Source organism: Sebastes umbrosus, chromosome 8, assembly GCF_015220745.1.
Source record: "Sebastes umbrosus isolate fSebUmb1 chromosome 8, fSebUmb1.pri, whole genome shotgun sequence".
NCBI lineage: Eukaryota > Metazoa > Chordata > Actinopteri > Perciformes > Sebastidae > Sebastes > Sebastes umbrosus.
Genome location: NC_051276.1, coordinates 19,143,204 through 19,156,536, shown reverse-complemented (window position 1 = coordinate 19,156,536; position 13,333 = coordinate 19,143,204). Strand labels below are relative to the sequence as shown.

The 13,333-nt window shown below is 42.7% G+C and overlaps 1 protein-coding gene across 1 annotated transcript in view; it reads left to right on the top strand.

The window, feature by feature from the left end:
* fam172a (family with sequence similarity 172 member A) overlaps positions 1–13,333 on the top strand; it is a 170,236-nt gene that overhangs the window by 81,673 nt on the left and 75,230 nt on the right. The window contains exon 8 of the mRNA XM_037776656.1: positions 958–1,077. Coding sequence (XP_037632584.1) covers positions 958–1,077 — 120 coding nt within the window. The remainder of the gene's footprint in view (positions 1–957; positions 1,078–13,333) is intronic.

The following is a 13,333-nucleotide window of genomic DNA, read 5'->3' as shown; positions in this document are numbered from 1 at the left end:
GCTTCCATTCTCCGTAGGCCGTGTGTTTGTTTATTTCCAGATATGCTTTTTTTATATATACATCTGTATGCTAATTAAAATGAATATGTGTATGTATGTGTGAATAGTGTGCTATCTTGCAAGTGCAGCGTGGTGTTGTGATGTAAGGATACAGGTGTTTCCAGTCGACAAAGCTCCGTGTTGCAGCGCAGCCTCTTGTGGGAATGTATTGTTGATTTCTATTGTGAACCAGACAGTTTGATAGGAAATCAAAGTCTAGAATCAATGTCACAAGTTCATTAATGGATGCCCTTTTCTCGCCTGTACTTTTACTATTGTTCTTTCCAGCCCTGGCTAAGCGCCTATGTCTCTGCTTAATTAAACATGTCTTCTGGTCGCGTGTGCGTAATCCCGCATGTGTGTGTGTGTGTGTATGACCGTGTGCATGCAGATGTGAGTGAGAACATAGGTGGGGGTATTCATTTGTGATTGTGTGCGTGGGTGCAGAACTGTGCTGTTTTGTATATGCACGTGTAGATCTCCTCTCTGTTGTTTTTTTCTTTTGACCTTCCCCTAGTGTCTTCCCATTACGCCTCTACTGGTGTATAGATGGACCATCGATTCAGCAACGGGGTACAAATTAAGATTTAAGCGTTACGTCACCCAGCCTATTGAGTTTTACATTTAGGGCATTTGCAATATGCAAGACTTATTGATCTGTCGAAGTGTGGCTCTTTATAGAATCCCCTCTGGCCATCACCACTTTTTTTGTTTCTCTTTTTCTTTTTGGCTGTCCCGAAGGTGCAGGTTTTGATGCTGTAGCATTCAATTAAAAGAGTTTGATAACTCTATTGATGCTCCGGTCTCACTGGATGGACACATGCAAAAACTGCGTTTGTTGACAGCCTTCAAGCTCGTATGATTTACATCAGTCTTCTTTGTTTTGGATATAACATTAGAGTTTTTTTTGTGTTGCAGGAAAATGGTTCCTCCGAGGAACACGTGCTATACGTGTGGGACCACTTTGTGTCCAAAGCCGCAGCCAAGAATGTCTTCATCATGGCCCACAGCTACGGAGGGCTGTCTTTCGTTGAGCTGGTGAGTGTTTTAGTTTTCCGCTTATCCTTCCTACCTCCCACCGACAAAGAGACACAATGCCCTCCTGTCAGCACAATCACTCACATACATGTTGGAAAAGCTGCGTATTCCAACTGTTATATAAACTAGAATTCAAGTTGCAATGCTACCACCCATACTAACATGCAAACAAAGATGTTACTATGCAAAAAACGACATATTCTCAAACACACACACACACACATATATGCAAACGTGCAGAGCCGTATTGGCATCGGTCACCTCGGGGAGACAGGCAGCTGAGTGATAGTGTGTGAAACATGGTGGAACGATTAAAAATAAATAGCATTTAGTTTCTTTGAAAAAGTACTGCTTCTGTAAACAATCTGGTTCATCCTTGTCCTTGGGCACTATCCACCTCCTCTAACACATCAAGAACAGGAGGAAAACCGGGGGAAGGAGAGGGCTGGATAAAGAAATGTAGGGATGGCAATGCAACAACAGTGGTACTGTTAAAGCAGATCCGCTGCAGAGCATGCAGATCTCTCCCAGCCTTAAGAGAGACAGAGGATAGGTTGAAAGATGGTGGGAGGGAAGTGGATTTGAAGGAATTAATGGTGCACAGGGGAGGGTGAAAGTAAAAGTTTGGCCAGCCTCTTGGCTTCATAACCGCACCCTTCAGCTAAATGGGCCTACAGTGTGTCTTTTGCGGGTTATATGAAGGCTTCTGAGGTTAATGCTTTATTTTCTAGTCTTTGGTTTACTGCGATGTCCTAGTGGGATTCTGCATCACATATTGATCATCACTTTCTCTTCTGTTAGTGTTTTAATGACTAGAGTGAGCTAATAATAAAGCTTCTGTGTGCAGATAGCCAATACCATCGTGGTGAGTTATCCTTACCAGGTCGGAGTAGCATTTAGGAGTCGTGGTTTATGGTGGGAGAGTATATTTGGACCCTGCTGGCTTGCTACTTGCTACTCGGTGTCTTGATAATGTCTGATTTATCATCAGACCTAAGTCTAATGTGTTCTCTTTCTCTGTCTCTTGACCGCAAACACCGACACTCGCTAACATTAAACACACAACCTACGCACTTAGTTATTCCTTAAAGATGTTTGCTACTTGTATTACACATTTTAATTAAAAAAAACATCTTAAAAATACACAATTCCCCGATGCTTTGGCCTGGCGGGGCCTCATCGAAGACCCGGCGGAAAACCTGGTATTGGATCGGTGCATAGACTGGCGCACTCGCCGATACCCGATCCCGAATTTTGGGCAGTATCGGACGCATTTCCGATACTGGTGTTGGTATCGGAACGACTCTAGTTCACAATGTAGCATCATCAGGGAAAAGATTGGGTGGGTCCCCTAGACACGTCGATAGTGAGTTTACTGCCTCCAAAACAAATTTTCTATCAATGACGGGACGCCGTTAGTACCTGCGGTACTGTAGAAAAAAAGAGATCCGTGACTTTTTCAGAATTTTGGCATTGACTTGGTACTGAAGTATTGGTAACATCCCAAATGTACTGTGTAGTTAATGTGATTCAAAAGGGATCAAACCTCACTTTGGCTTTGAGCTCTTTCATACCATTTCATTTAATACAATGTTTTAAGTAGTAAAGATTCAAGTTATAGGGATGTGATGTTTAGGATGCAGAGAGTTGCTTTACCACTGACAAGACAACAGCAGCATGGGATATTTTAGGCACGTATTGCTATAAAAGATGCTATCATTTAAAAAAAAACAAAAAAAACAAACTTTAAGCTGATAAGTTACAGTGCATAAAACATCTTTGCACATTTTCTCATGTGAATCCCAGCATACAGTAGCTCTCTACAGCATGATAAGAAAAAGAAAAGAACAACCAAAAGTCTTGTTCTGTTGTATTTGCGGCTTCTGAAATTTCCACAACCACATGTTTAGTATGTAGCAGTCTTAGCTCAGTGCCAGGCTTATTGCGATCACACTGTGCTAGCTGCGTTAGCATTTAAAATACTAAGGACTGCACTGTATTAAGCTCTGCTATAGCCAACATACGGTGCTAGTTGTGTTCGCAAGCCTCTCTATGATCTGAGAGCTGGGATACATCGCCAGTTTGCTGGTTTCTTGATCTGACGGATTTACTGCTAGACTCACCACATCCCATATTATTCAGGACATATCTCTTCTCTTTTCTTAGTAAGAGGAAGAGGAGGGGGGGCAGCACAGGGAGGATACGGCTACGGGGGGGATTAAAGGTGGGCACTTGTCCCACTGGTGTTTTCAGGAATATTTTATTTTCTTTCTTTCTCTTTCACCTACTCTTTTTTTTGTTTAGTATTTTGTAATTTTAATTTGGCTGCTAAATATTCATGCAGTGTTTTGTCCGTGACAGCCTCACAATCTCCTGGGCTTTCTCGCCGTGTGACGAAGACTAGCTATTCTCTCTATTTGTCTCTTTCTGTCTCTCTGTGTTTCAGACTCCATCTCTCTCTGTGTGTGTAAAGGCCTCGACGAGGTTTTTAACTGCGTTCTTTTATGTGATGTCCTTGTCATGTGAAAACCATCTTAAAACACTCATATACAGTATGTGCATATATAAATACATAGCATATAGCAGATGCAGTATGGAGAAGGTAACATCAAAACAGAGACTTGAAAGATCCTTGTGTTCACTTTAAGCGACAGAGTGTTGGAATATGCCATTGTCAGGTTTCCCTCGAGGCCATCCCAGCTTCTGTTGTCTATCAGTGTCGAAACTCCTTCACCTCTTCCAAACTGACTCACGCACACATAGTTTTTATTAGCTACCCTCAATTGCCCACCTGTCCCTATCAGCAACTTTGTCTACATGCAGTATGCAGACTTGTCCAAGCCAATCATGCCAGTTTTGAATGGAGTCTCTTGTATTATTATTAGGGCTGTCAAAGTTAACGTGATAAGAATGCGTTAACGCAGATTTGTTTTAATGCCACTAATTTGTTTAACGCATTAACGCAGCAGACTCAGATTTACAGCTAGAGTAAAGATACTGACATCATATAAATCTAAAAAACCTAAGGAATGCATTGATACCAACCATGTCATACTAACTTGTCGCGAAGGAGGGTAAATAACGCTCCAAACTTAAGCTAAATTTTGGTGAGGAAAAACTGGCATGGCCATTTTCAAAGGGGTCCTTTGACCTCTGACCTTAAGATATGTGAGTGAAAAGGGATTCTACGGGTACCCACGACTCTCCCCTTTACAGACATGCCCACTTTATGATAACCACATGCAGTTTGGGGCAAGTCATAGTCAAGTCAGCATACTGACACACTGACAGCTGTTGTTGCCTGTTGGGCTGCAGTTTGCCATGTTATGATTTGAGCATATTTCTTATGCTCAATGCAGTACCTGTGAGGGTTTCTGGACAATATTTGTCATTGATTTGTGAATATATACATACATTTGCATAACGCAGCATTTTGCCCACTCCCATGTAGATAAGAGTATAAAATACTTGACAAATCTCTCTTTAAGGTGCATTTTGAACTGATAAAAAATGTGCGATTAATTTGCGATGAATAAAGATGTCAATATTTTAATCGATTGACAGCCCTAATTATTGTGATTTTGTTTAGGTGCATTGTTTATATATATATATAAAGTATTCTACTCCGGGCTGTTCGGCTTTTTATCCAAATACACTCAAACAACTGTTTACTTTACAGGAGCACCATATATACATGGGATTAAAAGCAGCCACTATACATGTCTTACTTGTTATTGCTGTGTTTTTGCGCTCCCTCGCACACACTCGTGCACACACATGCGCACGTCTACTTAATTGAGGAGAAAGTGGTCCAGCGGGACGGGGCGGGAGGCGTGTGCGCGCATGAGCACGCGAGTGGAGAGCGGAGCCTTGCGGGATGAACCGTTTGACACATGAGAAGACCCAGAGAAAACAAGCTGTCTGCGGGTTAATTACTACTCCCCTTTGCAGTTAATAAATACATTTCTGATCAAGCACATCAAAAAAAAAGGCCCCGCCATTAATTTCTCCTGCTCGCTCCCCCATGCTCCGGAGCATGTTAGCCCCTGTTTGGAGCGCTCGAGTGTTTCATTGCAATTTGATTTCTTTTAAAACACTTCACAGTGTGTACTGACTAATTATAGATACATCAAAGAGTAGCTAACTGCCTTTGAATGAGTGCTGCAGGGGGAAGGCTGCTCGGCTCCTTTTCCTCCGCTTCACCCCCCCCCACCTCTCTCGCCCTTTTTCCCCTCTCTATCACTCTTCAGCTATCACAGAATCCATCCATCCATCTCAGTTCACTGTTTTGCAGTGCTCTCCTTCTCTTCCATCGCTCCCTTAGAGTCTCTAGTCTCCTCTGACATCTGCTTTCATGCTTGGCCAGCCTGCTCCTCCCTGCTCCTCCTTCTCTGTCTCTCTCAGCTGTGTAGTTTTAAAGGAAGATGGGTCATGTTCCCCCTGTCGTGCTACTTTGTTTTTGAACCCAGTATTCCTATATTCCCTTCAAAGTCTCAGGGGGTTTTAGCTTGGCTGGGGACTGTGTCTCACTCTGCGTCTCTCCAGCTCTCACACAAACTAGCCATACTCCTCTAGGTTCCAGGTCTGCAGCATCCTTTCGTCACCTGATGACAAAACCTCACCCCAGAACAAACGAGAGAGAGTATAAGGGACCAAGGGCATAGAACCATACAGGCCCTGCCTCCATGTCTCCCTCAGCTCAGCCTGTCTTTTCATCTCTCTTCGTTGCCAGGAGTGCGGGGGGTGGGAGGTGTTGGTAGGGGTGGTTGTGTTGAGGAAGGGTTGTCTAACCCGCACTAACCTTCCTGCTCACAGAGCAAAAAAAAGAGCACTCCTATTGGATAGGACAGGGCAGCATTATATAAGGTCTTATGTAAGAATGCATCTGTCTCCCAGTACACAAATGTGTGGGTGCCAACCAGCCAGCCGCCACAACAGCCCCTCAAGAACACGATTACAGATTTTTAAGTGTCCTCCATGAACACGCCACATATATATACAGTACATGCTTGCAGACTGTACACTTTCCTTACAGTGCCATCTGTTTCAATCTATAATGAATATAGCTTAGGTTTTCTCTCCGTCGTCCTTGGATCCGTGTGAGTGTATGTGTGTGTTGTGGCCAGGAGTCAGATGTGGGAAGAGATGCTTGAGGTGAGACAGATAGACATGAAGGATTTCTTCGCTCCTTGTGGACTTCATCGCCATACCGGTGTGTGTGGAGGATGAGAAAGATGAAACACTGCCGGGTGAATCAGTCTGAGTCGGAGAAGTTAGTTTTACATAGCTCGGAGTTTAAAAAAAGTGATTGAATTTCGCACTAAATGAGAGGTTTTTATGTTGAGTGGTATGGGAAGATGCGAGAACAACAATAAGCTTTTCTTGGGCTTAATCAGATTCACAAGTTGAATTACAAGTAAGAAAAAGTAGTTGCACTTATACTCTCTGTCTGTTTAAGATTTGCTATTTATTAACCACAGACAGTTTTCTTAACAAGCTTAGTGCTTTTTTCTCATGCAATGAAACTCTTTGTTTGCATAGCCGGTTCTTCACGTTACTTACTCTTTAATCTCAGCAAACAATATTTGCCATCCCAAAATCCACTCTGCTTTATGTCCCGTTTCGTGTCCTCATTTCCTTCGTCCTCTTAATTCCCCCTCTCCCAGTCGTGGTGACCCTCAGGGCAGCGGCGGTGCCAACTATGCCCTCTGTGCAGGACTCTGGGTCTGGCAGTGGTCTGTACAGCTTCATGACTGGCATGGTAACAGCCCACTGAACACATGGCGCTGGGCAAACACTTCTGTTTCCAGCCCTCACCCGTTTTACAGCATGCCTCTGGAAAATCACAAAAATGTGTAAATGTTAGAATACATTATGTTAAGTGTTGTCATTGTACCTGAACCCCAATCTTACTTATACTACTTTAAGCATCTATATCTGGTGTTTTTGATACTTATACACATGTAGAGCTCAGGTATACACATTCATAGCTGCACTCATACTCTGTAACAGCATCTTTTTTTGCTTGAAATTCACCTTTTATAATGTCATATAATGTTTATTGTCAACTTCTGTGGTTTTAAAGGGCCAGAGTGTAACAATTAGGGGGATCTATTGGCAGAAATGGAATATGATATTAATAAGTATGTTTTCTTTCGTGTATAATCACCTGATAATTGCTGTGTTTTCGTTACCTTAGAATGAGAATGTCTACATAGGGAGCGGGTCCTCTCTCCACGGAGTCCAAACACTGTTAACTTCTTGCTTGGGTCGGAGTCGATAACGCTACTCGCTCCCATCGCCGCCGCTCTCTCTCTCTCTCTTGCTTCACCACTCATTTCCCACATAAACACACATTCTAAGCACTCTTCTCTTACAACATCTAGCTCTAGATAGAGCCATTCGCATTTTCCCATCGGCCACCGTAGCAATCCTACATGCTTGGCACACGGGATAAGTTGTTATCTGCAACCTCACCGCTAGTTACCGCCAGATCCTACACACTGTTCCTTTAAAAGGAATACTCTAATATTTTGGGAAATGTGCTTATTTGCGTTCTCGTTGTAATTTAGTTTTCATGTTTCTTCTTGTGTATTTAAGAAATTGTAGAAATAGAAAGTTGTGTTTTAAGGTACTTAAGGGGGACATATCATGAAAAACTCACCTTTTCAGTGCTTGTGCTCATACATTTGGGTATCTGGAGTGCCTGCCAACCCACAAACTGAAATAAGGCAACCCAGTCAGTTTTTTGTGGGCTGCCTAGATCCGAAAACATGTGATTCAAGAAGCCATTCACACTTGTCTCCCCTTCCTATGTCACTTGCAGGCTCATTAATATATCGGCCACAGCTTGAGAACTACCTTTGCAAAGCTGCACCATATTTTTTTCTCAAGCCAATCAGAGGAGACTGGGCTTTTTCGAGAGGGGGTCTTAAAGAGACAGGTGCTAAACCAGAGCGTTTCAGACAGAAGGTGAAAACAGGTATATTCAGACAAACAGTATGAGAAAAATAATGTGTTTTTTGAACATTAAATTATGTAAACATGTTCTAGTAGAAACCCAAAATACAAGTATGAACCTGAAAATGAGCACGATATATCCCCTTTAAGGTGGTTTAAGTTAGTTTATACATTGGAGCTATTTATATGACCAGCTGCAGGGTGAAGTGACTGCATGCAGCCTCTTAGAAGTCCTTTCCTCATTGTAAAGTTGCTGGAGTTCCAAAATTGCCTAACTCTTAACAAAGCCCAGCTGATTCTTGGATGGATTGGTGGCTAGCTTGCCAGCAAACACAACACAAAATGTAAAAAAAAAAGACACATTTGAAGTTGTTAGGAGTTTTCTCTTTTGTCTGCCTCCCCCCAAACACCTGCCTCCAGTGTTTGTGCTTTCCTAGACTAAACACGTCCTGGACCAATCTCTCTACTGAATGTGCAGACATAGAAATTGATATTGATCTTTTTACAGAATCTAAATCCCAGTCAGACAGCAAACAAGTTGATTTCCATAAAATGTCGGAGCATTCCTTTAAACCGTGTCAAACTAAGTTCCACGTTTGTGTCTATCAGAAATACTCTTCTCGGACCAGTGCAACCTTCACCTGAGTTCATCACGACACAGGCAAAAATCGCTTTTAATTTGTTGACAAAATCATCCCAGCTGTGAAGACGTCCATACACAGGGCTCTGAAAATCCCCTCGTCTAATGTTGTATGCACGTCTCGGCCGCCTCCGAAAACTCTGAGTGCTAGCCTGTCTATTGCTTCTGGAGGGGATGAAGAGAAGGTTTGTTTTTATCTCAAGGTTCTCCATAGCTGGCGGGCTTGCAAGCGGTGCAGTAGTGGTGCAGTTTCCTGTGTGTATGTCTGTCTATGTCTGCAAGTGGGTGCACACATATTGTATGGGTCTGGTGTATGTGTGTGTGCACGTCTGTGTGTGTCAGCCCTAGCCTGGAGAAGCCTGTATCGTCCTGAGCAGAACAGCTTGGTGGAGAGCGGCTATCAGAGCCACGTTAGGGGAGGAGAGGAGGAGAGGGTGAGAGGCGATGATAAATGGCTGGGGCACACTAGCAGAAATTAGTGGAGCCGTATGCAAAGCTGTGGCGTTTTGTTTGATGTGAAACAAAAGGACCACCATGACAAAAGTGCCTGCCAGCCTGCACAGCAGGACAGCAGCCCTCAGGACATACACCATCGCCACTGTGTGCGCGTTTGCTCGTGTGTTGGTACGCACTTGCATGCATGTGGTAATGCATGCATATCATGCGTGGTGCTGTTTTCCAGTCCTGTCTATATTATGTATATTATCCCTCTCAGTGTTTTTGTGCTCTGCTCGTAATGACAGACAATGCCTAGCCCTTTGTACACCATCAAAAGACACGGTTTCTTCCTCAGCACAGCTACAGCATATTTGCTCTATTAAGCAGCTGAAATATAGACGTCTAATTTCTTTGTGAATGAATAGGCATCTTAGAGAGCGGCTCTCCTCTTAACATAAGGATGTAAATTGAACTGTTTAAATGTCACGGCTAGCAAGCTGATTTGATTTGAATTGATTTGCTTGTTTCTGGGGAAAAAAGACCTCCCTTGCCAAACCTTAGCTGCGCTGGCTGCCACAGATAGACCAAGGTCTTTCTTTCCACCTCAACAACACATTGTAGGGCTTCTGAATTCTTCTATCTGCTGTGATTATGTACAAATGGCCTTCATTTGCCATCCATTTCAAAGCTGTAGTGCTGCATTGTGACTAGAGGCAGATGACGCAGACCAAATTACAGCGGGTTTGCGGTTTGAAAAGGATACTCGCACAATAGGCTTTGTGAAGTATTCCCTTCAATACGTCGCCATTATTCTCACCTTTGTTGGTGTTTCTCTCTATGTTTCAGGACCATCTTTGGTTTCTAGATTACATTTGTGGTGTTGGTAGGGAGCGGGGGGTTGGTAATACTTTACTCACCTCTTGTCTCTCTCGTGCTGTGCCTTCAATATGAAGGGGAATTGATTGCGTGTGAGATTCCAATTTTGTTGTTGTTTGCTGCATTTTTTGATTTTCTTTCATTATTAATTCTGTCTTGTTTTATTGTTGCACAGGTGCAACACAATCCATCTCTTCGAACATGAACACTTGTCTGTTGATGTTTTTGGTTTGTTTGTCATAAATTCCTCTTCCCATTATACATAAACTACATGCCTCTTTTTAGTGCGTTGTTTCGTAATGTCTCTGTTAACCGAAGGGATGCAGACAGTAAAAGGCAGCACAACATTGTTACAGTTGGCAGGAATCTGTCGTGCCGTTCTAAGTACAGGGTGGATCTCGCTTGTCCTTGGAGTTATTCTCCTTCGTCATGTGTCCTATTTGCTGCTAGCATCTTCCTGTCCTCTGATTTTCTTCTTGTCAACAAACAAAATGGATTTCAAGAGGATTTACAGTACAGGATACCAGAAATGTAGTAGTCAATACCAATACCAGTGAAATTACAAGATTCTCAATTCCACGGTAAAAAAAACAAAAGCAAAAAACAATAAATCCAATATACTTAGTACATTCCTTTACTGCCGTTTGCATACTGTTTTTTTTGTTAAGAAGTTGAACAGATCATAATTCCCTCTCTATTATCTATTTTATATTTCTGTGAAAACATCTCCTTCAAACAACTGTATTTATTTAGGTTTCTTACCAAAAACTACATTTTACAGGATTACATTTGAAAGCATGATGTTTTAATTTACCTTTACTGAATAGAGCCAGAACTCATCATAATGTAAATGGCACCTCCCGTGTTGAAATCTGCAGGATGAGCTAGTTAACATTAACTGTCAGCAGCCGGTAAGCAGCACAGTCCTGCACGAAGGTAACAGCTAACGGGGAGAAAATAGGGTGTGTCCCCTGGACATGTCAATAGTGAGTTTACCGCATCACAAATGGGGCTGCACGTTTTTGAAAAAATGTCTAATATTGATCATTTTGATTCTGATATTGCTATTGTGATAATTTTATATCATTATTCTCATTTTCATTGAAAAACATATTAAAATTATTATGATGTCATTTTTGCAGGGATCTGTTCCATTTGATCTGAATTTTGTCATCGACTTGGTACCATAGTATCGGTTCTTGTGACATCCCTAATATCTATAATATCAGGGACCTGGCCCATTTAGTCTCTTTCTACAAAAAAATGTATGTCCCTATATTTTCCTACAGTTTCGGTTGCATACATACCGCTATACCCACAACCAGCTAACTCCATGGACACTAACATTACTGTGATCACTTGACTTTTTACATTCAGTCAGCAGATTAAGACAGATGCTCCTGCAGGGCTGCTACAGCACAGAAAAGGTAGACTGTCAAGAGAGGTTGTGAGGGAAGTGATTCACCTCACGTTCAGTGTTTTAACCGCTGTTTTCCCTCAACTTTGTTTCAGGAGTACTGCAGGTATAGCTAGATAAAGCACCTATATGTTACAAAACATTTTCTTTCTTGTCTCCCTAACTTTTTGTTTTCCAGGGTTAGAAAGGTCATCTGAGACACAGCCAACAACCAAGGGCAATTCAAGGCATCGCTTTCATGTCCACACTATTTAAAAATCTTGGGCATATACTGTATGTGTTTTGTTTTGAGCAAACTCTCCTATAGTGCGCTCAGCAGCCCAGAGGCAGACATGGAGCTGTTGCTCTTACCTTAGGCTCTGACGCAGGAGCGGTCAATACGCTTCAGGATCACTTCCATACATCTCGGTTTCCATCGTCAGTTGAAGAATCCCTCTTTGTCTCCGTATGTGTCTTTGACTGCTTTTACAGTATCTATATCTTTCTCCTACTGGTTGTCAATAGTTTGAGTATACAGCTGACTTTTTCATGACCAGTTCAGCAAGTTGCTGTCCATTATTTGCTGCTTACAGAGAGAAAAGTTATCAATCTATCATGGATCGCCATGGTTACCTTGTCCATAATTAAGTCATGCACTACTTCTAATTGGTCTGTGATAGCTTCTGATTGATACCAATTTCAGACTCTGTTATACGAGAGCATTAGTAAATGTCAGCTGTCGGTTTTGAATACTTAGTCTTATCCAGTCCTTGGTCTGACCATCGTGGTTTTAGCACACTTTCACCAGGTCGTCACGGTTACCCACTCTTCTCTTTCCTTCCTCAAAACACACGGATGTTGCCATGGTGACGTAATTGAAAATCATTACACCTCAAATAAGTATTGTTGAGATGACTATTCATAAGTCTCCTCTCACCTTTTTGTTTTTTTTTTACTCCCCAGTGAAAAGGAAGTGAAAAATCCATCTGTCCTCAGCGCATCATTGTGCAAAAGGCTCTTTTTAATCTCTCTTGTCCTGCCCCACCCACCCCCCACACCGCACCTCTTCAACACGGGGCCTTTCTTGCCACTTTGTGATATAAGAAGCCGAGCTAGTTGAAGTTCATTTGGGTTCAGTTAAATCTTGAGGGATTCATCATTACATATTTACTGGCTGAGGCTGATCTTGCTGTAAGGTTCTACCCTCGCCCCATTGATCTAGTGCGCATGTTCACTCCCGAGGTTACGGGACGTGCTTCCATTTGCATAAGGCCCTGGGCAAGGTTCTTTACACCATTGATTGGCCTGTCCATGAGCGCCCCGTGCCTTCTCACATTGATCACTTTGTTTTTTCCCGGAGACAGTGCTACTCAGAGTTCAGCTGCAGCTCCGGCGTATCAGACCTGCCGGGGGAAGAGAGACCGACAGGGAGAGAGGGAAAAAGAAAGAGCGAGCATAAGAGAGGGAAGACGTAGGAGTCAGAGGGGGGTAGATGGAAAACTTTACAGCCAATATCTTAATAATTTTGCATACTTTTCCTTTGAATTTTGACACTTAAGCTGAGAAAGTAAAACACAGTCTCACCCTGCCACCCCTGTGTCTTTGCTCCTTCAGCCTGTGTTTCCCTGAGCTAGCGGCTTTTACAGGAGTAAACACATGCATATATGCACCTAATCAGATTTACAATGAAACACACCAAACACTCAGCACACACAGACGGATATTAGCATTTTCCACTCATACCTGAATTGCCGTTAACATTGAACAGCTCTCCTCCCTTCCTGTTTATCCCCACCCTCTGCTTCAACCCTGGTCTGCTTGTATCAGCGCGCTGTAGAGAAAGCTCTCCTCTCCCCCACACTGTCTTTCACTTCTTTTTCTCCTCCTCCTCTTGCCTGGTTCCACTCTTTTACCAACACTGTCTGCCTTGTAGCTGCTCGGACAGT